The sequence below is a fragment of the Amia ocellicauda genome, chromosome 14 (assembly GCF_036373705.1).
Source record: "Amia ocellicauda isolate fAmiCal2 chromosome 14, fAmiCal2.hap1, whole genome shotgun sequence".
In the NCBI taxonomy this organism is placed as follows: domain Eukaryota; kingdom Metazoa; phylum Chordata; class Actinopteri; order Amiiformes; family Amiidae; genus Amia; species Amia ocellicauda.
This window is the reverse complement of record NC_089863.1, coordinates 19920660-19942902: the sequence shown is the minus strand read 5'-3', so window position 1 is coordinate 19942902 and position 22243 is coordinate 19920660. Positions and strand designations below refer to the sequence as shown.

The 22243-nt window shown below is 38.5% G+C and overlaps 1 protein-coding gene across 3 annotated transcripts; it reads right to left on the bottom strand.

Moving 5' to 3' along the window:
* Positions 1 to 366: 366 nt before the first annotated feature.
* LOC136767789 (E3 ubiquitin-protein ligase TRIM39) lies at positions 367 to 6827 on the bottom strand. 3 transcript variants are annotated; one of them, XM_066721792.1, is made up of 8 exons: positions 6442 to 6826; positions 5641 to 5680; positions 3563 to 4233; positions 3191 to 3286; positions 2682 to 2915; positions 2454 to 2601; positions 2110 to 2136; positions 367 to 1542 (listed from the first exon to the last, which is right to left on the bottom strand). In XM_066721792.1, the coding sequence occupies exons 3-8, from the start codon at positions 4136 to 4138 to the stop codon at positions 998 to 1000; spliced, it is 1626 nt and encodes a 541-aa protein (XP_066577889.1). In that variant the 5' UTR covers positions 4139 to 4233; positions 5641 to 5680; positions 6442 to 6826; the 3' UTR covers positions 367 to 997. The 3 variants fall into 3 exon arrangements, with proteins under 3 accessions (XP_066577889.1, XP_066577888.1, XP_066577891.1); XM_066721791.1 differs by lacking the exon at positions 5641 to 5680; XM_066721794.1 differs by lacking the exons at positions 2110 to 2136; positions 5641 to 5680 and having other exon boundaries at positions 6442 to 6827.
* Positions 6828 to 22243: the final 15416 nt, after the last annotated feature.

Sequence of the window (22243 nt, the reverse complement as noted above, 5' to 3'; positions counted from 1 at the left end):
ATAGGGGATCAAATACTTATTTCCCTCATTAACATGCAAATCAATGTATAACTTTTTTGAAATGTGTTTTTCTGGATTTTTTTGTTATTCTGTCTTTCACTGTTAAAATACACCTACCATTAAAATGATAGACTGATCATTTCTTTGTCAGTGGGAAAACATACAAAATCAGCAGGGGATCAAATACTTTTTTCCCTCACTGTACATATCATTTTTTTATAGTCAGGACCCATAATTAACATGGAGATCCATCATTCAAATATATTAACATTCCTCTATAAGAAAAGTGAGCTAAATAGGACCATATCAAACAATGACTTGCAACCTTGCCAAGCTGCTTTCTTTCTCTGTAATGATTCCATACTATCATGTTTCTGATCTTTATTCAAACATTACAGCATTTTTTAAACAAATATAAACTGGAAAATATTAAAAAATTGCATTCTTCTAATATTATAATTTACAAAATTGCATGGAAGTGATGACAGTGAACAATTAGCCTAATGTATTGTGAATCTTAAGTAAAAAATAATACTCCCAAACCCCTAAAACACACTCTCAGATTCTCCTACTGTGTATTTAAACTTTAAAATCGTTGATCTAACTAAATTATGCAGGAGTTATAAAAACACTGCATTCTGTACCAGGGAGGGAGAAGCTACGCAAATGTCTTCCATTACAATTGTGATTTATAATGGTGAGCAATTAGTCACAGCAGATGCCTTAACAGCAGTCTGCAACATAACACATTAAAAAAAAAACGCACTCTATAGTGAACCCCAGTGAAAGACACGACAATTCTTGAGGCACACTTGGCCAGCATCAAGACTGTAAAAGCAATGCTGGTCAAGTCTGCCTCAAATGTTTTATGTCATTTGTTAAATATTTTGTATACAAAATGTATTTCTGGGGCTGGAGAGCACTGATCTGAATATCATTGTTATTACTCTCACTGATTACGGTTTCTGCTCCCCCTTCCTTGGAGAATCTGCCTCCTTCAGTCTGTGTGACGGACAGGAGAGATGATCAGCGGGGCTGCATTTTTACCTCCATCATTGTTACAGGGGCTGAAGAAAGGATAGAGTTTCTCAGTGAAGGTGTCAGTGAATGTGTAGATATGAGACCTGGCCTCCACATTGTAAAAGGAGACCTGCCCCCCCTCATAATCCACAAACACCCCCACCGTCCATGGCTTCAGGCTCAGGGGGAGGGGGATATCTGGGCCAGCAAGAGCCTGGTACTCATTCCCATTCCTCAACCATACAGTCCAGTACCCATTCTTAGGCCTCAGTGTAATCTTCCCCTTCCTGTTGATGGACTCTCTGGCGACTCCTAAATCCCACGCAGTCTTCTCCCCCACCTCCACCTCCCAGTAGTGTCTCCCTGAACTGAAACCCTCCTTTCCCAGGACATTGGGACCAGGATCAAATCTCTCTGGATTGTCATTGAGAGCCTGTCGTTTGTCTCCCAGTCTCACTTGTTTGCCATCCTCAGACAGAATGAGTTTGGCAGCAGCTGTGTTGGGGTCCAGAGTCACATCCACTGTGGATCAGAGAAGAGAAAATAATGAAGAACAAATTCACAACAATTATGAAAAAAACTGAAGAGAAGAATGAACACTCTTCACATTTTCTAATTTTGTATTTCATTTTGAGAGGGAGACATGAGAGTATGAGGTATTATAGAAGATCACAGTGCTGCTCTAACAGAAGAACCACAGTCTGTGTTGTATGGAGCTCCTCTCCAGGTGGGGACACTGGTCACACAGGAAGCTGTGCTGCTGGACTGAGTGAATATTGCTGATGGTGCTGCTGTGGACTGGGTTCAGGTCAGCTGGGATTCCTCAGAGCCACTGACCCCCATTGAAAAAAGCTTGAAGGGCTGTTATGGCTTCATTCAGAAATACTGGAGTTCTAATTCACAATCCATCCCAAAATGAGAGACTGTGTATGTGGAGCTCAGTCAATCCCTCCTGTCAGTGAATATTACAAATCACACTGAGTGAGGGATTTATACCATCAGCACTGCCTGGCACTCTCTCTCTCTCTCTCTCTCTCTCTCTCTCCATCCATTAGTGAGAGCAGCAGAAGAACAACAGAAATCACACACCTGCACACTTCTGGACCCTCTTGAGCTCTGGGAAGAAAAACACTGTGGTCAAACAACCATTGATTGTAATCATTCATAATAAATTGTCCTACATTACAAAATCTAGCTTGTTATGTTATTGTCTGAAATGAAACATTTTATTGTTAAAGATTCCAAGTGCTCTAATGTTATAGTGCAGGAAACAATGATATAGATAAAACTGAATTCCATATAGCAAATTACTAAATTCTTAAAGGGTTACTCTCATTCATCAGCACAGGCCAGCACGATCGCTGTTGTCCATTGCTGTAGGTAAAATACAGCTTGTAACTTTGATGTAGAGTTAAAATAAATGGTCTACAAACCAGCATTAGAGAGTTTCTGCAGTTCATCCCTAAGTATCTCCTCCATCTGAGACACTGTTCTCCTAACAGTACTGAGACAGAGGTCAGAGGTCACAGTGACGTCAGACCAGTCCTTGGTGTGTGGAGGAGGGGGCAGGGCTGAGAGACTCTACAGGAGAGAGGAGACACTCATCATCATGGAGGGGTCAATAAATGTCACTGTGAATAAAGTGATGTCACAGTGCTGACCTGTAGGAAGTGGATGTGGTCCTCAGTGTGTGAGAGCTGCTCCAGCTCTGTGTGTGTCTTCACCAGCTCAGTGATTTCCTGCTCCAGCTCTTCAATGAGCCCTTCAGCCCGCCTCTCCGCCACTCTCTGCTTCTCCTCAATCAGCTCCAGCAGCTCGGCCTGGCTTCTCTCAATGGAGCGCACCAGAGCCCTGAAGACCTGCTCACTGTCTTCAGCCTCTCTCTGGGCACCAAGCTGAGGGGACCAGAGGAACATACAGAAGAGAATAACACAGTATTAGTGAGACACACAGACATTCAATCAGCTGAGGGTGAGTTATTAGCTGTGACCTCACAGGGAGCTGAGATTGCATCATACATATTTTTGCCAACAAGCCACAGTCCTGTGTATGAACAATCTCCCCGAAAGAGAGCAATGCAGCACTGAGCCATGCAATCTGTGTGAGAGAGAGCAGTGCAGCCCTGTGGTGCCCCACTCAGTAGGGTTTGATCAGACAGGACAGGACTCACTCTGCTGAGCTCCACTGCCTGTTTGATCTCCTGCACCTTCTTCAGTCTGTCCTGGATCTTCTGTTGCACTTCTGCCTCAGTCTCCCCCAGCTGAGCCTGTGGACAGACAGAGGGACACAGAGACTCCAGTCACTGCTGATGGCTCACTGACACTGGGCTCCAGACTCTCCCACTAGTAAAGGTGAAAAAGTCTTGCAGTTTCTGCATTTAGAAGCCCTCATGACATGAATTGAAAATGGCATTCTGTCCTCTGAAGTTCATATTTCTTACCTTGTAAAAAATAGCATGCATTGTTTAAAAAATGTACCATTCCTGTATTTGTAAGTGTTTTGTCAAATTATAAATACTGCATATTTCCATTTTAAAACCTACCTTCTTCTCTCTCCATTCTTCCTCTAAAGGTACAGTGCTGTGTATCCTGTGGTCTGCCTCACTGCAGAACTCACAAATACATATTTGGTCATCTCTACAGAACAGCTCCAGAACTCTCTCATGCTTCCTGCACAGCATGTCTTCAAGATTGATCACAGGGTCAATCAGTTTATGTTTCCTGAAGGCAGTTTCTCCAAAGTGAGGCTGGATGTGAGTCATACAGTAAGAGGCCAGACACACCAGGCAGGATTTCACGGCCCTGAGCCTTCTCCCAGTGCAGAAATCACAGGGCACTTCTCCAGGCTCAGCAGAGAGCTCCTCAGGAGGGCTGAGCCTTACCTTCTTCAACTGCTCAGCCATCCCAGCAATGAAGGTGTTAACACGTAGGTCAGGCCTCCTAGAGAAAGTCTCCTTACACATTGGGCATTGACACACATCACTGCTGTCCCAGTACCTTCCAATGCACGCCATGCAGAAGTTGTGCCCACAGGGAGTGGAGACTGGTTTGGAGAATATATCCAGACATATGGAGCACTGGAACTGCTCTTCACACAGGGGAATACTGGGGGAAGCCATTTCCACAGCGATTGGCAGAGAAGCAATGAGAGAGACGAGGAGGAAATCAACAGCGTCTCACCAATTACTGATGTCATCTCAGCTTGTGCTCTGGACTGAGAGAATAACAGAAGTCAAAGTAATCAGTAATCAAAGAAAACTGAGCCAGAGTGTGAAGTGTCCACTGTGAATTGAGTTAACATTTGAGGGGGGCCGAGGTCAGGCACTATATATATAGTTAGGTCCATAAATATTTGGACAGTGACACAATTGTTATCACTTTGGTTCTGTATGCCAACACAATGGATTTGAAATGAAACAATCAATGTGCTTTAAGTGTCGACTTTCACCTTTAATTTGAGGGTAGTTACATCCAAACTGGGTGAACAGTGTAGGATTTACACTTATTTGTATATGTGGTCCCCCCAATTTTAGGGGTTTAAAAGTATTTGGACAAACTAACTTAAACATGAATTAAATTGTGAGTTTCAATACTTGGTTTGCAAATCCTTTGCAGTCAATGACTGCCTGAAGTCTGGAACCCATAGACATCAACAGATGCTGGGTTTCGTCCCTGGTGATGTTCTGCCAGGCCTGTACTGCAGCTGTCTTTAGTCCCTGCTTGTTCTTGCAACCCAAGGCTTTTTTAAGGCGAAGAAGTGGAATGTTTTGCAATGGCTAAGTCAGTCACCTGACCTGAATCCAATTGAGCAGCATTTCACTCGCTGAAGGCAAAACTGAAGGCAAAACACCCCAAGAACAAGCAGGAACTAAAGACAGCTGAAGTACAGGCCTGGCAGAGCATCACCAGGGAAGAAACCCAGCATCTGGTGATGTCTATGGGTTCCAGACTTCAGGCAGTCATTGATTGCAATGGATTTGCAACCAAAATTAATTACTTAAAGCCATAGCAAAGACAACTGTCATATTCAAGATCTTTATATGTAAAATATAATATATGTGATGAAAGAGAAAAATTAAATTGTGGATGAAAACATGCTTCTCCCCCAACAAACAAGACACAAATAAGTCGAGATACACACTAATAACAAAATTTCACATTTCTAGAGTTTTAATGCTGAACGGCCTTTCTCTGTTAGGCTGTGTCAGCCCTTGCCAGATCCAAAGAGTTTCTCAACAGTATAGATTATTTCTATAATTTCATAATATAGCTCTCTTATCTCTAAGACTTTGCATTCTGTTGTTGCCCTGCGTTTTGTTATTTAACAAACCTTACTGTGTTAGCATCCTTGACCAAGAGGTTATTCATTCATAAGTCTATGTAGTAATTAATTTAAATGTCTCTTGTTAATTTGTTACAATTTGCTTAGTAAACTTGTTTGAACCAATCAAGTAGGAAAGAACTGTCTTCTCGGTCTTGCACACAACCCATAAAATACCAAATGTAACTTAGAAATGTTGAGACTTTCTGCAACTCTTCACACACTAATAGATACACAGACACATTGAACTTGATTGGAGAAGAGTCAGTGAGATACACATGTATACAAACAACCACATACCTGTAGACACAGAGCTCAGCCTGTAGAGAGAGACTCAGCCCTGCATAGAGATATAGACACACGCACACACACACACACACACACAGCTGCAGGTGAACAGGGTCAGCACATCCTCAGACTATCATACTACACACATTGACACCAAACAGTGCAGCTGTGGACCTGGTTTATCAAACAGCATGTACTAAACACACTTATGTAGTTACAGAATGTGTGTTATTATTAATAATAATAATAATAATAATAATAATAATAATAATATTTCTTGGCAGACGCCCTTATCCAGGGCGACTTACAACATAAGTGCAATACAAAGTCACACACAACACACACTTTGTAACTGCACAAGTGTCACAGTAACAACAAAGAACAACAAAACACACATTGTCAAACAAACCTGTAACCCAGAAACAAGAACAAAAGTGACTATGTCAGCTTGACAGTGTAAGAATGGAAAGCTCAATATCACAGTACAGGACATAACACACAGATACAGACAAGCATAAAGACTCTTACATGGAGCTACTACACAGATGCCGGGACTCTCCCACTCAGACAGTCACATGACAGAAACAGGGCCTTGTGAGCAGATTAGAATACTGCCGTACAGAAAACTCCCAGACTGTCTTGCCTGATAGTCACTGCACTGAACTGAACTGGAGAGAAAATCGGCCTGTAAACAAACTCTCAATGTACAACACCTACTGATCAGCTACATGATCATGCCTGTCCTTCTAATAAAGTGAGTCCCATTAACAAAACTCTGAAACTCTTCCAAAACACACTGTGGGGAGACGTTACCTGAAGGATCTCACTCAGTCCTGTGCAGAGCAGCTCTTCAGACTCTACACTGTGGTCAATAAGGCTCCCAGGTCTCGTTATTTCCACTGAAGACCTACAGCAGAGACGCAGCAGTGTCCCGACTGCGCAGACCAGAGAGTCTCGGTGGGGGAGCTGCAGGTGAGAGTCACAGCTCCAACTCTAAACTCCCTGATCTCCTGTGTTGCCCTTGTCCTCTCACTGCACTGACACTCAGCACAGCCACAGATCCTTATCCCCCTACACATGGCCTGGGCTCCGAGTGCACCCGTGTTTTTTTTATCTTAAAAAAGAAGGGCAAAGTTCAGCAGCTCTACCCAGCATGAGTATGCATCTCTGCAATTTACTTTCACTTCTGCGAGTGGAGCCCCTCCTCTTCCAGCGCTGCGGTGCAGCTGCAGACTCTGCTCTTGAAGCAGCCACAGCGACCCTCACACAGCTGCAGGGCACTGCTGGAAAAGAGAAATAAACTTTTCATGTGTGTTCACTAAGTCTGTTTCACTTCATGTGTCATGAACTGCGCCACTTATTACTCTTTTATTTAATACTTTGCTTTATAAAAAATACTAAGTATTAAATTGTAGATCTCCACAGATAAGAATGCTACCAATTATGTGGAGAAACATTATCACCAGTTTTAGTTAAGGGATAAGTGTAAGAAAACACCGAAGGAAATGTAATTCTCTGAGTGCTTGAATAAATCATAATCAAGTTAAAAACAAACAAACGAAAAAACATCCTTTAACCTGAACAATCCACCTGGAAAGAGTCTCCAGCCAACCTTGAAAGTTATACCACCCATTTTCAGATTTAATTAAAATATGACAAGGTTAATTTTGGATTTAATGTTAATTTATTCATATTTTGATTGCAATCACAAAATAATAATTTTAAGGACATTGTAGCACAACAAGCATTGCAGCATTTCACAAGAGACCTATGGTGAGAGCATTACAATCAAATATTAAAATGAATGCAGCCTTCACTACTTTTATTTAATTTATAAAAAATAATATAATATAATGATTTTACACATTTGGTGAAACTGATGTATTTCCATAATCAGGTTGAGCATTTTAATATTTTCACACATATTCTATTCTCCTTTTCTTGCTTTAAAATTGTTCCTGTTTCTGAAAAGATTATGCCCCCTGCATGATTAGATATTTCTTTATAAAAGAGTTAAATCAAGGCTTCTATGCACATGATCATCTCACATCCTGTATTTGTTATCTGCTTCCCACTGGGCAGAAGCAAAATGTCTCTGACAATCATAAAGCTAGCAGATTACCAGGACAGAAGAAAGGATGGAGCTTCTCTGTGAAGATGTCAGTGAATGTGTAGATGTGAGTCCTGGCCTCCAAATTATAAAAGGATACCCATCCCTCTTCATAATCCACGTATAAAACAACCTTTATGGCTTCAGGCTCAGGGGGAGAGAGATAGAGGGGTCAGCATTGGCTTTAAACTCAGTTCTGTTTCTCAGCTCTACTGTCCAGTAGCCATTCTTAGGGGTTAATGTGACTGATGTTTTTCTGTTGACAGATTCCCTGGCCACTCCTAAAAACCATGTAATCTTGTTCCCAACTTCCACCTCCCAGTAGCGTCGTCCTGATGTGAAGCCCTCTCTGCCCAGGATATTTATAACAGGATTAAACCTCTCTGGATTGTCAGGGAGATCTTGTATTTTGTCTCCCAGTCTCACTTGTTTCCCATCTTCAGACACGATGAGAGATGCCTGGGCAGTATTGGGATCGAAAATGACACTGACTGTGGAGAAAAGAAGAAAACCGAGGACTGAGATACACACAATTCACAAACTTTATGAATGACAAATGTATTATACAATTAGATTAATTAGGACTAAAATGTTCTAAAGATCTCTTCATAGATGCTGTTCTTGATCAATTATCCTGGCCAGATGCCTTCATGTCTCCTCCTCTTGGTTTTATTCCTTGTTATGTTCTTCATCAGGTTATAACTATTGCAGTTTCATATGTCCTCATGATATGTCCATGGAAAAAGAGGGCCAAAGGACTACCACTCTGTCTTACACTAGTAAACTTTTATCATTCAATGAAACTTTTGAATTTAATATATTCATACAAAATACAAATAAAAGCTTTTCTAATAGATAAAATGTAGATAGTACCTGCTGCATCATGAATCCACTTCCACACTGTAAAAGAGAAGCACATTGATTCAAACCTACGAAATACATTTTTGAAGGTAAGGATCCTCAGTTCCTTGTAGTCCACAGCATCCTATGTAATCAGATATATCTACTTGTTTAACTCAGCCAGTGGAACCCACTGAACACATCTTAAGCAGGCATTGTACCGATGAGGACTAGAGCTGAAGAACTCTGCTGTAAATCTGGAATATTCTGCTGCCATTCTAACCACTCTGATGGCTCCTTGGATCAGCTGATCCAGTCAGACCAAGTCCCACCCCACACCCCCCAGTTGGCAATCCATCCACACACCCCTGTGGAGCCCCTGCCCTGTTAATGTCCTCCGCACATCACTGAATGTAAAAAATATATCATTAATTTTCAATATCCCAAATTTTGTAATAACTTGTAAAAACATTATTACTAATATACACTCACCTAAAGGATTATTAGGAACACCTGTTCAATTTCTCATTAATGCAATTATCTAACCAACCAATCACATGGCAGTTGCTTCAATGCATTTAGGGGTGTGGTCCTGGTCAAGACAATCTACTGAACTCCAAACTGAATGTCTGAATGGGAAAGAAAGGTGATTTAAGCAATTTTGAGCGTGGCATGGTTGTTGGTGCCAGACGGGCTGGTCTGAGTATCTGCTCAGTTACTGGGATTTTCACGCACAACCATTTCTAGGGTTTACAAAGAATGGTGTGAAAAGGGAAAAGCATCCAGTATGCGGCAGTCCTGTGGGCGAAAATGCCTTGTTGATGCTAGAGGTCAGAGGAGAATGGGCCGACTGATTCAAGCTGATAGAAGAGCAACTTTGACTGAAATAACCACTCGTTACAACCGAGGTATGCAGCAAAACATTTGTGAAGCCACAACACGTACAACCTTGAGGCGGATGGGCTACAACAGCAGAAGACCCCACACATCTCCACTACAAATAGGAAAAAGAGGCTACAATTTGCACAAGCTCACCAAAATTGGACAGTTGAAGACTGGAAAAATGTTGCCTGGTCTGATGAGTCTCGATTTCTGTTGAGACATTCAGATGGTAGAGTCAGAATTTGGCGTAAACAGAATGAGAACATGGATCCATCATGCCTTGTTACCACTGTGCAGGCTGGTGGTGGTGGTGTAATGGTGTGGGGGATGTTTTCTTGGCACACTTTAGGCCCCTTAGTGCCAATTGGGCATCGTTTAAATGCCACAGCCTACCTGAGCATTGTTTCTGACCATGTCCATCCCTTTATGACCACCATGTACCCATCCTCTGATGGCTACTTCCAGCAGGATAATGCACCATGTCACAAAGGTCGAATCATTTCAAATTGGTTTCTTGAACATGACAATGAGTTCACTGTACTAAACTGGCCTCCACAGTCACCAGATCTCAACCCAATAGAGTATCTTTGGGATGTGGTGGAACGGGAGCTTCGTGCCCTGGATGTGCATCCCACAAATCTCCATCAACTGCAAGATGCTATCCTATCAATATGGGCCAACATTTCTAAAGAATGCTTTCAGCACCTTGTTGAATCAATGCCACGTAGAATTAAGGCAGTTCTGAAGGCGAAAGGGGGTCAAACACAGTATTAGTATGGTGTTCCTAATAATCCTTTAGGTGAGTGTATAACAAGTCAAACATTACCAAGAAAGAACGTGATTAGATATTTGAAAAGGAACTACAGCACTACAGAACAGCACTAAATTAAACACTTTTCAATAGTCAAAAGTCCTATGTTTGTTCTGTGGAAATCTAGCATAGTTATGAAACCTGAAACATGAATCGCATCATGCAGTTTCCCTATTGGAAAGTTATTTACATGTTTTATGTGATTTACCTGGATTAATGACAATTCCCTCCTTTCCTGTAGAGAAGCAAATACTGTGTTACAGTTGTGTTATGTTTTTTATGCACTGTGGTCCTTTGTAGAGACTTTTTGGTCTGGTCTAAAAAGACAGATATTAAAAAGTGACAAAGGTTTCCAAAAGATGCTTTTCACATAATCTTTCAATTTTAAACAATAATTAAAATAAAATTAAGTATTGAAAAAAAGTTCAACTTACCTGAGTAATCAGAGAATACACCTTTGACTGAAACACAATTAAGATATTGTAATCATTGAGTTTTTAATGTCTCACATCACATCATTTTGTTGTGACAAAAGCTTTCTATTTGAGCAAATTAATTTTAAAAGCAACAACGTTCATGCAGATATGACAAATGTACAAAATACTGGGATAATTAATTAAATAGGTGAAAAAGAACTAGAACGATGTACCCTGCTGTAAGGCTGAATTACTAAAGTGGTGTTGTCTAAGCAAGTCATTTCCAATGTTGTCAAGGTAAGCTTGTTATATTTTAGGCATATCTGAGCTCATTTCAAGTGTCCTGATTAAAACATCATGAAGAAAACATGTACAAAAACAAAACAAAAGCAGCACTGAACACATGCACATGGACAGATAAGAAAACTAAAATCAATGTATCATCATATATCACTAGAATAATTATTTTGTATTCCACCTTTTCAATTACAGTTATTGTGGAAGTATACAGTTCAAAACAGTCAAGGCTTCAGTTTCTCCTTTGAGACAACAATGGCAAAGACTCGTCTATGTAACATCACTGATATAACTTGGCCTTACCCATTTAAATTTGTTACTGAAATCATGACATTTGGCACATCTGAACCCACATGTAAATATACAGTAGCCACAGAGAGTTCTAGCATTAGAAACTGTCCACTCATTTTCCATGTTAACTTTATATGCAAGATTTTCTCAATGGCTGAATAATGGTAGATAAAAGTCCAATATCTAATTAATTTAGAGGACAAAGACTGAAATAAACATAGCACTACAGGTGATTTTGCTGATACAGCATGATTTATGGACTTTGTAAAACCTCAATAAGGTTTTGAATAAACAATTTAAAAAAGACTTGATCTAAAATGTATAATGCCTCCACTTTCTGAACCTTTTCAAATGAAAAGTGAAGTGATTTGGCTTCCTCATTCAGGCATTAAAAAGCTCTCTGTGACCAACATCGTAGCTTGCTCCTTTAAGCATATCTTGCTGCTGACAGCCTCTTGTCTTTTGTGAAACAAAATGTTCCTATGATGTAAACACAATGTAAACACAGTGCAGCTCAGAGCTTTTGTTTGTTTGTTTGCTTCTTGATTTCAAAACCCTTACATCTCTTCCCTGTTGTTTAGATTTCATGTTCTAAAACATTCCACAAAATATGTATATTATATAAAATTTGAATACAGAGCTTTTCATATAATAGTGTTTAGTTCTACAAATGAAAACTAATCAAATAAGAAAAGCAATAACAAAAAGAAAGCCCAAGGCCCACTCACCAGTCTTGCTGGGATCATTGGGGAGGCACATCTCTAAGGGGAGACAGCCTGCCTTCATACTGCTGTAGCTGCGCTGCAGTTTGGAGATTTCATTCCTCAGCTCTGGGTGACACAGACAACGAGATTTAACTTTTAGAGCACAGTGTGACAAACATAATGAACCCATTTCAACTGATGTTCTAACCAACAGTCTAGATATTACTACATTTCTTAGCAGACAGGGTGACATATCATTGTTACAATATACCACATTATTTTAACATTTTACCCATTTATACAGCTGGGCATTTACTAGAGTAATATAGGTACAGTACCTTGCTCAAGGATAGTGTCCCCCACCTGGGATTGAACCCATGACCCTTTGCTCCAGAGCCCAAACCACTACTCCACCCTACTGCCCATATACGTCTCATTAACTGATTTATTCATGTCTTTATTCATAGAAGACAACAAGATTATAATGAAGAATGGCAGTGGAATCTTCCATCTACTGAGGAAAATATGTCACTGCGACAGCTTTATTCCAACATTACAGTATTTAGTTTGCAGTGTTGCTCTTACCGTGGCCAACCTTCACCACCTGAGGGTGCCCCTCAACAGGTTCTACTATTCAACACTTTCCCCCATGAAAAGATAAGTGGTTGTTAACTTGACTCAGTTCAGGAAGACACATTAGTTTTACACTTGCCATATATAACTGTTATGATAAGTTGGTGTCGTATAGCCACAATATAACAGTACCAAGTACACGCCCTCTGGATTCAGTTTTAACACGTTTGTTAAAACAGAGTACAAAAGTCTCTGAGCATTTGTGTATGAAACATGCACTTTTAGATACAGCTTTTGTGTGTGCATGGGTTATTAACTTAAAGCCCAGTAGTGTCATTTAAGTATTTTATTCAAAATTGTACTTATTGTCTACTTCCTAACACGCCAACAGTAATCACATTGCCTGAGAAATTTGCCTTTTTTACATTTTTTACAAAAACCCTTTTTTGATTTCTTTGTGGGGGAAGAGGAACTATTACATAGAGATCTGTAACTTTGTCTCAAGGATCCAGGGTTTTAGCCTTGCCTATTTGGGGGGGAAAGTTTTGTGATATCATGACACTTTGTATGCCCACATCATTTGAAAGCAACTTTGCATATGCCCACATAATTTTGGAAGATTGTGCCTATATATGGTGGCTCTGAAGTACAAAACACATGCAAATAAAAACAAGAAAAGTGTCTGCAACATTAAAAAAGTTGCTGCAAACTTTAACTTTATATTTACCATTGTTTTTTAACATAGTTATTGCAAAGATCCTCTATTTAAACAAGATAGTCAACTCCACTTATTTAACATTGGAACTTCTATCTTACCCAAAACAGTGCATTATGGGAGTCGCAAAGAGGCACTTTTCTCCCTATCTATATAATGGAAAACAGAAGTTCTAAAAGTACACTGGAGCATAGATAAATAAAGACTGCTGAGCAGCCCAGGAGATTAGGCTGCTGTATAACAGGCAGTGCTGTAGTGGTGACTGAAGTAGTAGGTATACGATATTTTGTTTGTCAACGGGGCGGGGGTGCTGGCGATTTGTCGATGGTATGAACGACATAATTTGTTATAGGAAATTATAGGAGGGTATATGTACGGTGACCCTGATGTGCAAAACACAGGCAAATAAAAAAGATGACTGTACAATTAAAACAAAACCCCAGCAAACTTAAAAAAGTGTCTGCAAACTTAAAAAAGTGTCTGCAAACTTATAGAAGTGTCTGCAAATCTAAAAAAATTGCTGCAAACTTTAAAAAGTGTCTGGAAACTTTAAAAAGTTTATGGAAACTAACAATACAATGTGTCTGCCAACTTTAAAAAGTGTCTGCAGACTAACACAAAAATACAATTTACCTGAAGTGCAATACACATGCAAATAAAAAAGGTGACTTTACAATTAAAACATCAGCAAACTTAAGAAGTGTCTGCAGTTTCAGATATATGCAATGAAGACAAACACAGGTTGTAGGTTAACAGTAGCCATGTTAAATTGGAGCAGCACTTCCTAACATCAACATAAGAACAACCAGGTCAAATTACAGTTCCTGTAGCTAACTAACATTTAGGGTGCCACCTAGTGGCACAACATATATCTAACTCCCATAACATCTGCAACATTACAGAAGTGTCTGCTAACTTAAAAAAATGTCTGCAAACTAACAACAATATGTGTCTGCAAGCTCAAAAAGTGTCTGAAAACTTAAAAAGGTGTCTGCAAACTAACACAAAAAAGTAATTGAGTCAAATACTGAAATACTGAAACTCAAATACAACTGATCAGAGCTAATAAGGTACTTAAAGCCGATTTCACACTAAGTGCTCATTCACACTAGAGGTTTGTTTCGTATTCAGTGTGGTTTGGTTCTTTAGAGAAGAGTGTGAACAACACATTTCAATTGGAAAACGAACCGAACCGAAACAAACAGACACCGAAAGAGGTGGTGTCGGTCCATTTGTCAAAATAACTGAGTTTGGTTCGCTTGAAAAACGTGAATGTGGAGAATTATGTATTAATTTTGCAGCTTATTTCTACTTTTGTTTGTCTGAGAAAGTAAGTATCAGAAATAACAAATTGCTACAAAACCCTTAATGTAATGTATTATGTAAAGTAGCACTCTGAGTTATGACAGTAGCAGTAAAATACCCCTAGCCAGCACTTCTGAGTGGTCTCGGTGGTATATATTATTTCTTGTCTTGGGTATACAGTGAGTTACAATCTTTTACGAGTCAACATGGTGTTATAAGTAAATATCATTGTTATCATTAATAATAATACTGTAACACTGTTGTGCCGGGAGACAGTGCTGTGTCAAGGGGGGGGGACTGCGCTAGCATTTGCATAAGGGACAGAGGCATGCTGGGAGCAGCCCCCCTCGCAGGAGATGGACAGGACTGGGGGGAGAGTGAGAGAATGTTAAAAAGTTGACCAATCCACCCCCCACTCAGTGCTAGCGCGTCTCCGTGCTACTCCCATATCTCCCCCCGGAATGGAGTTGGCTCGCTTCACGCTTTGGGGTACGCATCTCAGTGGCCCCTAGCCCTGTCGCAGGTTCGGCACACACTTCTGACACCAGTTTAGCGATCTCGAGCCTCTCAGTCTGGCCTGGAGGCCTGGGCCTTTTAGTGATGCGTTAAGATCATTGCATTGTGGCGAAGGAGACCACCATCTTGTCGGGACCTGAAAACCCCCAAAAAGTGTTACAATACACTATCATTATTATGAGGAGGATAACGATGGCACAATATATATTTTGTACATATTTGTTCTTTCACTTGTAAAGTACAATGCATGCTGTTCTGATGTGTTTATTCTATCACTCAGTATTTTGCATGTGTGAAAGCACACTTAATGGATAATGTTTGTGTGTAAACATATTTCACACTGTAGAGTGGTCTCTGTACTGGACCTGTTGTGCTTGGAGTATTTCGGACCAGTGTGGAGTGGTGTTATCACTAGTTTGATTCAAACTACTACTAATAAAAATGATGATAATGATACATACACAATGTTTCAACATTGGTATTCAAATGATTTGGTTAGTTCTGCCATTTTCTCACATCAGTTGAGAATATTTTATCAAATATTTTACAATGGTTGCTGTTCACACCTTGCACCAGGTTACTGAAACAAGACATTATGACTCGGGCACTAATCAAAGTATGAAATAGTTTGTGTTTGACTTTTTCTTGCCACGACCTGTCATCGGAGACACTGACCAGTTGATTAATGGTTTTGAATGCATACAATGCATCCTTGGCGCCAGGTAAATCTGGAGTGGGCTGCACAAAAGACGTCAATCACAGGCCAATCAGTATATTTTTGTCTGAATCAAAGATCACATCAAATTATTTTCTTCAAAGCATCTGAAGAGATGGCAGCTGAACGTCCTAATGGCAGGTATGATATTTGAAACATTTTGCCACTTTTGTGTACTAACATAAAACTGGTATGGGGCACCAAATGTAAAACAGCGCGCACTTTTTTCGAGTGTCTTTTTTCACACATTTAATTTAAATCTTGTGTTTTTCTCCACATTTAGTAAATACTTAAGCAGTTTTTTTCACATTCATAAATATTTTGTTTATATAAATAAATACTTAAATAAATGCTAAATCTCTGTTTTTGAAAAATAAATATTTATTGTTTGATTAAATAGTCACACAAAATATACAGTTTTTAAGTAAATATTTACTTTAAATGTAAATGTTACATCTAAATGTTACATAAAAATATAAATGTTAAATGTGGAGTTTGCAAAATAAATATATAGCTAACATGCAAATCTAGTCTCTGGTCAGGTCAGCCTCTCACAGCAGTGGGGGGGAACATGATCCCTTAAATGGCGGCAGTGCAATGCAATGACAGCGAGTGCGATGTATAATGTGTCTGTTATTAAGACAGAGATCCTGTCCACGCACTGCACTGAAAGGAAACAAAGTCAGGCATTTATTTCTGTGTGGAATCAGGTCTTAAAGGCTCAAGAGAAAAAGCAGCAAACGTTTCAGCTTCATCAGTGCTTAGCAAGCGCAGCTCACAAAGCTCACTTTTTCAGTTTTATCTGTTTTCTGTTTTGAAATTAACTTCAGGGAAATTAAAAACATGTTGAAACTTCATAAATGTATATCTGACGAGGCCTTCTAAATTAGTCTGAATCTCACGATCTCTCCTATATTGAGTGTTTTATACACGGGTATCCCACAATGCATCTGACTACAGGCACGACCGGCCACTATCACAGTGCGCTGGTTCAGTGAGTGACCACTGATGAGCAGGACTGTGTGTTATTTATTATAAATCCAATATGAGTGACCACTGATGAGCAGGACTGTGTGTTATTTATTATAAATCCAATATGAGTGACCACTGATGAGCAGGACTGTGTGTTATTTATTATAAATCCAATATGAGTGACCACTGATGAGCAGGACTGTGTGTTATTTATTATAAATCCAATATGAGTGACCACTGATGAGCAGGACTGTGTGTTATTTATTATAAATCCAATATGAGTGACCACTGATGAGCAGGACTGTGTGTTATTTATTATAAATCCAATATGAGTGACCACTGATGAGCAGGACTGTGTGTTATTTATTATAAATCCAATATGAGTGACCACTGATGAGCAGGACTGTGTGTTATTTATTATAAATCCAATATGAGTGACCACTGATGAGCAGGACTGTGTGTTATTTATTATAAATCCAATATGAGTGACCACTGATGAGCAGGACTGTGTGTTATTTATTATAAATCCAATATGAGTGACCACTGATGAGCAGGACTGTGTGTTATTTATTATAAATCCAATATGAGTGACCACTGATGAGCAGGACTGTGTGTTATTTATTATAAATCCAATATGAGTGACCACTGATGAGCAGGACTGTGTGTTATTTATTATAAATCCAATATGAGTGACCACTGATGAGCAGGACTGTGTGTTATTTATTATAAATCCAATATGAGTGACCACTGATGAGCAGGACTGTGTGTTATTTATTATAAATCCAATATGAGTGACCACTGATGAGCAGGACTGTGTGTTATTTATTATAAATCCAATATGAGTGACCACTGATGAGCAGGACTGTGTGTTATTTATTATAAATCCAATATGAGTGACCACTGATGAGCAGGACGAGTGTAATTTATTATAAATCCAATATGAGTGACCACTGATGAGCAGGACTGTGTGTTATTTATTATAAATCCAATATGAGTGACCACTGATGAGCAGGACTGTGTGTTATTTATTATAAATCCAATATGAGTGACCACTGATGAGCAGGACTGTGTGTTATTTATTATAAATCCAATATGAGTGACCACTGATGAGCAGGACTGTGTGTTATTTATTATAAATCCAATATGAGTGACCACTGATGAGCAGGACTGTGTGTTATTTATTATAAATCCAATATGAGTGACCACTGATGAGCAGGACGAGTGTAATTTATTATAAATCCAATATGAGTGACCACTGATGAGCAGGACTGTGTGTTATTTATTATAAATCCAATATGAGTGACCACTGATGAGCAGGACTGTGTGTTATTTATTATAAATCCAATATGAGTGACCACTGATGAGCAGGACTGTGTGTTATTTATTATAAATCCAATATGAGTGACCACTGATGAGCAGGACTGTGTGTTATTTATTATAAATCCAATATGAGTGACCACTGATGAGCAGGACGAGTGTAATTTATTATAAATACAATATGAGTGACCACTGATGAGCAGGACTGTGTGTTATTTATTATAAATACAATATGCTGATTGTGGGCCAGTGTATCAAAGGGGGAAACGACACACCCTGCCCTGACCCTCCTGCCACCTCCATAGTCTGGTGATTTTAATTCAGTTTTTACTAGGAGTCAGTGTCCACTCAGTGATCAATATCCACCAGCTCCACTGACCGCATCACGGAAACACAATCCGACAATTTGATGCCCTGATGCACCGAAACGCAGCTCTCATACACGGGATACTGAAGCCCCGCCCACTGAAGTGAGAGGCTGACTGACCAGAGGGGCGGTGCTAGATTTGCATGTTAGCTCTATATTTATTTAGCAAACTCTATTTATATTCATATTTAATTTACATTTATATTTAACAGTTATATTTAAACTAAATATGTATTTAAAAACTATATATATATATTTTGCAAAAATTGAGATTTGGCATTTATTTCAGTATTTATTTAAATAAACTAAATATTTAGAAATGTGGAAAAACGGCTTAAGTACTTACTAAATGTGGAAAAAAACAAACGGTTTAAGATACATGTGTGAAAGAAGGCACTATAAAAAAAAGTGTGTGCTGTTTTACATTTGGCACCCCATAAACTGTTACTTTTTTATTTTCCAAACAAACAGGTCCAAAAACCTTTGCATCTTTTGAGGATTTATGCAAGATATCAAAAGATGAAGATTGTCAATTGACACTGGGGATTTTCCATTTGTTTTGAAGATGAAGGTGTTGGTAAGTTATTAATTTATTCTTGTGTTATGGTTTCAGATGTGTTTGTTCTTGGTAAGAAATAAAGGAGACATGAAATAAATACAATATATAGTATAATATCTGCAGATCAAACGTATTTTTATTATTATTATTATTATTATTATTATTATTATTATTATTATTATTATTATTATTTATTGGCAGACGCCCTTATCCAGGGCGACTTACAACATAAGTGCAAAAATACAGAGAAGTACAAGGCATTAATCATTACAAATTCAACTTAGCTAAAACATAGCTATTCAAAATACAGTTTACAAATTTCAATTACAATTTACACAAGTACAGTAAGTGAGGTCCTACATCCTGGACGGTGAAAGCTAAGTGCTGTCAAGATGTAGGATCACAGACCAGGGCTACGGGAAAGGGAGCAAGGAGGAAAACAATCAAGAACGCAAGGAGCATAATAAAAACTGTGAAGTGCTGTCTAGCAGGGATAGAGGACTAATATTACAAGTGCTGTGGGAAGAGATGCGTCTTGAGTAAGTGCCAGAATGAGGTCAGGGACTCTGCTGGTTTGACTTTGGTGGGCAGGTCGTTCCACCACTTAGGGGTCAGAGATGAGAAGGAGGCAAGACATTGCATTTAATGTAGTGTGATCATTATCTTCATTACAAGTTTAAATGTATCATATTTATATAAGTATGTATGTTTTAACTTTCAAACATTTTAACTTGTATGTTCAAAAGTTCTCCTACCATTGTATTTAGAATTGCCCAAAAGCCTTTTTCTTAAGAATTTCAATATTTATGGTGATATAATCTAAGTTTTGTGGTGTATATGTATATTTTCACAGATAAATCCATCATTCCTTGTTACTGTGTGGAGCATGGATGCTCTGCAAACAGAAGCCACTGACACTGTCATAAGTGCAAAACTGTTATGCAGAGAAAGCATAATTTCAAGAAACACTTTGAAAAACATGGTAATACAGACATTTAAACCATTGTATTTTAAGAATTTCATACGATAACAAAGAAAATAAGTAAAATTGTTTTAATATAATGAATTGCAACTCTTTGAAATGCCTAAGAACAAGTGCTCTACTTTTGTATATTTGATGCTCCACATCATACTAGCCTATTCTGCTTTAAAATTTGTAAACTTTGAAAAAAAATCTAACTATATATGTACTTCCTTCTTATACAGGTTGCAAATTTAAAAATGTAAAATGCGGTACAGGTAAGGACTCTTTATTAACACATTCTAACTTGCTTTTTAAATGACTCTACTATCTAAGGCTGATCCTAATATTTTACCACTATTTTACATTCTTACACAGAAAAATGCTATACAGGCAAATCAGATGAAATAAGAAAACCACTGATCTCAAAACCCTTTCGTGTGAGCAGAGCACCCTAACGTACACTATACTAACATATGTGTTATTCATTAAACATTGTGCATTTGTTTTATTAGAAACATTGGCTGAAAGGAGAAAGATTCCTCTAGACAGCCAAACCAGTCCTGGAGGAAAGATTAAACTTAAACCATTGCAATGTCATACCTGCAATGCCAGTTTTGGAAGTCATGCTTCCTTGTGACGACATGCTATGCATCAATACGGGGTAGCAAAGGATCCCATTTACTGGGCTGATGTTGCAAGTGGTATCTATTTCACTGCCAAAGACAAAAGTGGTCAAAGGGCACCATTACATATCTGCAAATCTTTCACTGCACAAGTGAAGTGCAGGGAGTTTATGGCTCTTGCTAGCCGAAGTGGGAATCCAGCTTTGGAATGTATTCATTTACAGAGAACTGCTGTGTCACTACCATTCACTCGACCATCTAGACTACGAGACGCAGTTCTTGAAAATATGTGTGATAATGGCCGTATTTCAAAGTTTAGGAAAGATGAATGTCTTTCATTACAAACACAAACATCCATTGAAGGGGTGTGTAGTGTTTACCCAGTTGTTTTTAATGATCATGGATTCTCTGGCAGATTTGTTTATTTTTCTGTGTACACTGAGAAGAAAGATTATTGGTGTTAATTTGGAAGGACAAGAGTCACTTTTGACACCAAGACAGGTCAGTGGTACTGCCAATGCAAAGGAAGTAGGTAAATGTATTTTAACAGGAGAGATGAGCTGATATAAATGTGATATTGATAAACTGTTTATCCAACAGAAACCAGTGCATGACTTAATTCATAAATAGTGTGACATTTTTCACATACATATTTTGCCAAACAAAAGCAGTCATAGCATGGCTATGGTAATGCAAATTGTACAATTATTTAAAACTATATTTAAAATAAATATTAACCTCTGGAGCCAAAACGACTAGCAGTAATGATGTATTCACAGCACTTGTTTTATTTTATCATACATTAAAACTGTCTGCAAGAGAAAGGGAGATTGCATGACATAGTACCAACACTGCTGACTGCTATCAACATCAATGACAGTGAAATACTCTTTGTAAATGTACTTGCCTCTTTGTATTGACATCCTCATTTTTAGTGTCTGTTTCAGTTTTGGCATAGGAAGCGTTTTGAAACAGAAACATCCTGTTTGATTTATTTTTGCCTCTCATTAAATAATGAGTATCCACAGTTAACAATGCAATGGTGATCTCTAACAGATAACTGATGCACGTTTTGTACATATAATCATCAAAATATTAGAAAAGCATGAAGGATTCTGCAGATTTCAGGTAGAAGGCACATTAGCACATCGAAATTTGAAGAATATTTAGTGATCACATAGTATAGTGTGTTTGTACTTTAGGCTTCAAAATAGAAAACAAATGAATCTCAAATCCTCAATTTCCCTTGCCTTTTTATAGCCAACAGTGTCCAATCTAATTTAAGTAAAATCAATTTAGAAATTAAATTAATGATGATATTAATTTATAAGGTAGAATCAATTTTGTATTTCTATCATTTAAAACTAATTACACTTAGTTTACTTGAATGGACCTTAAACATAATCATAAGTTAAGTCAAATGACAAGTACAGTGAAAGACCCAATGTAGAATGTAGTTGTAAAGTTAGGTAATGAGACCTATGTCTTATTTATTTTCTTTTATTAAAAACACTTTTGTCAGAATTACTATTGTATTGAGTCATTCTTGCCAGATGATGGAAGTCTCACTGTTAGGATACAATTCATATTATGTAATATTGTGTCATGTTATTCATTCATAAAACTTGTTTTTCTTTT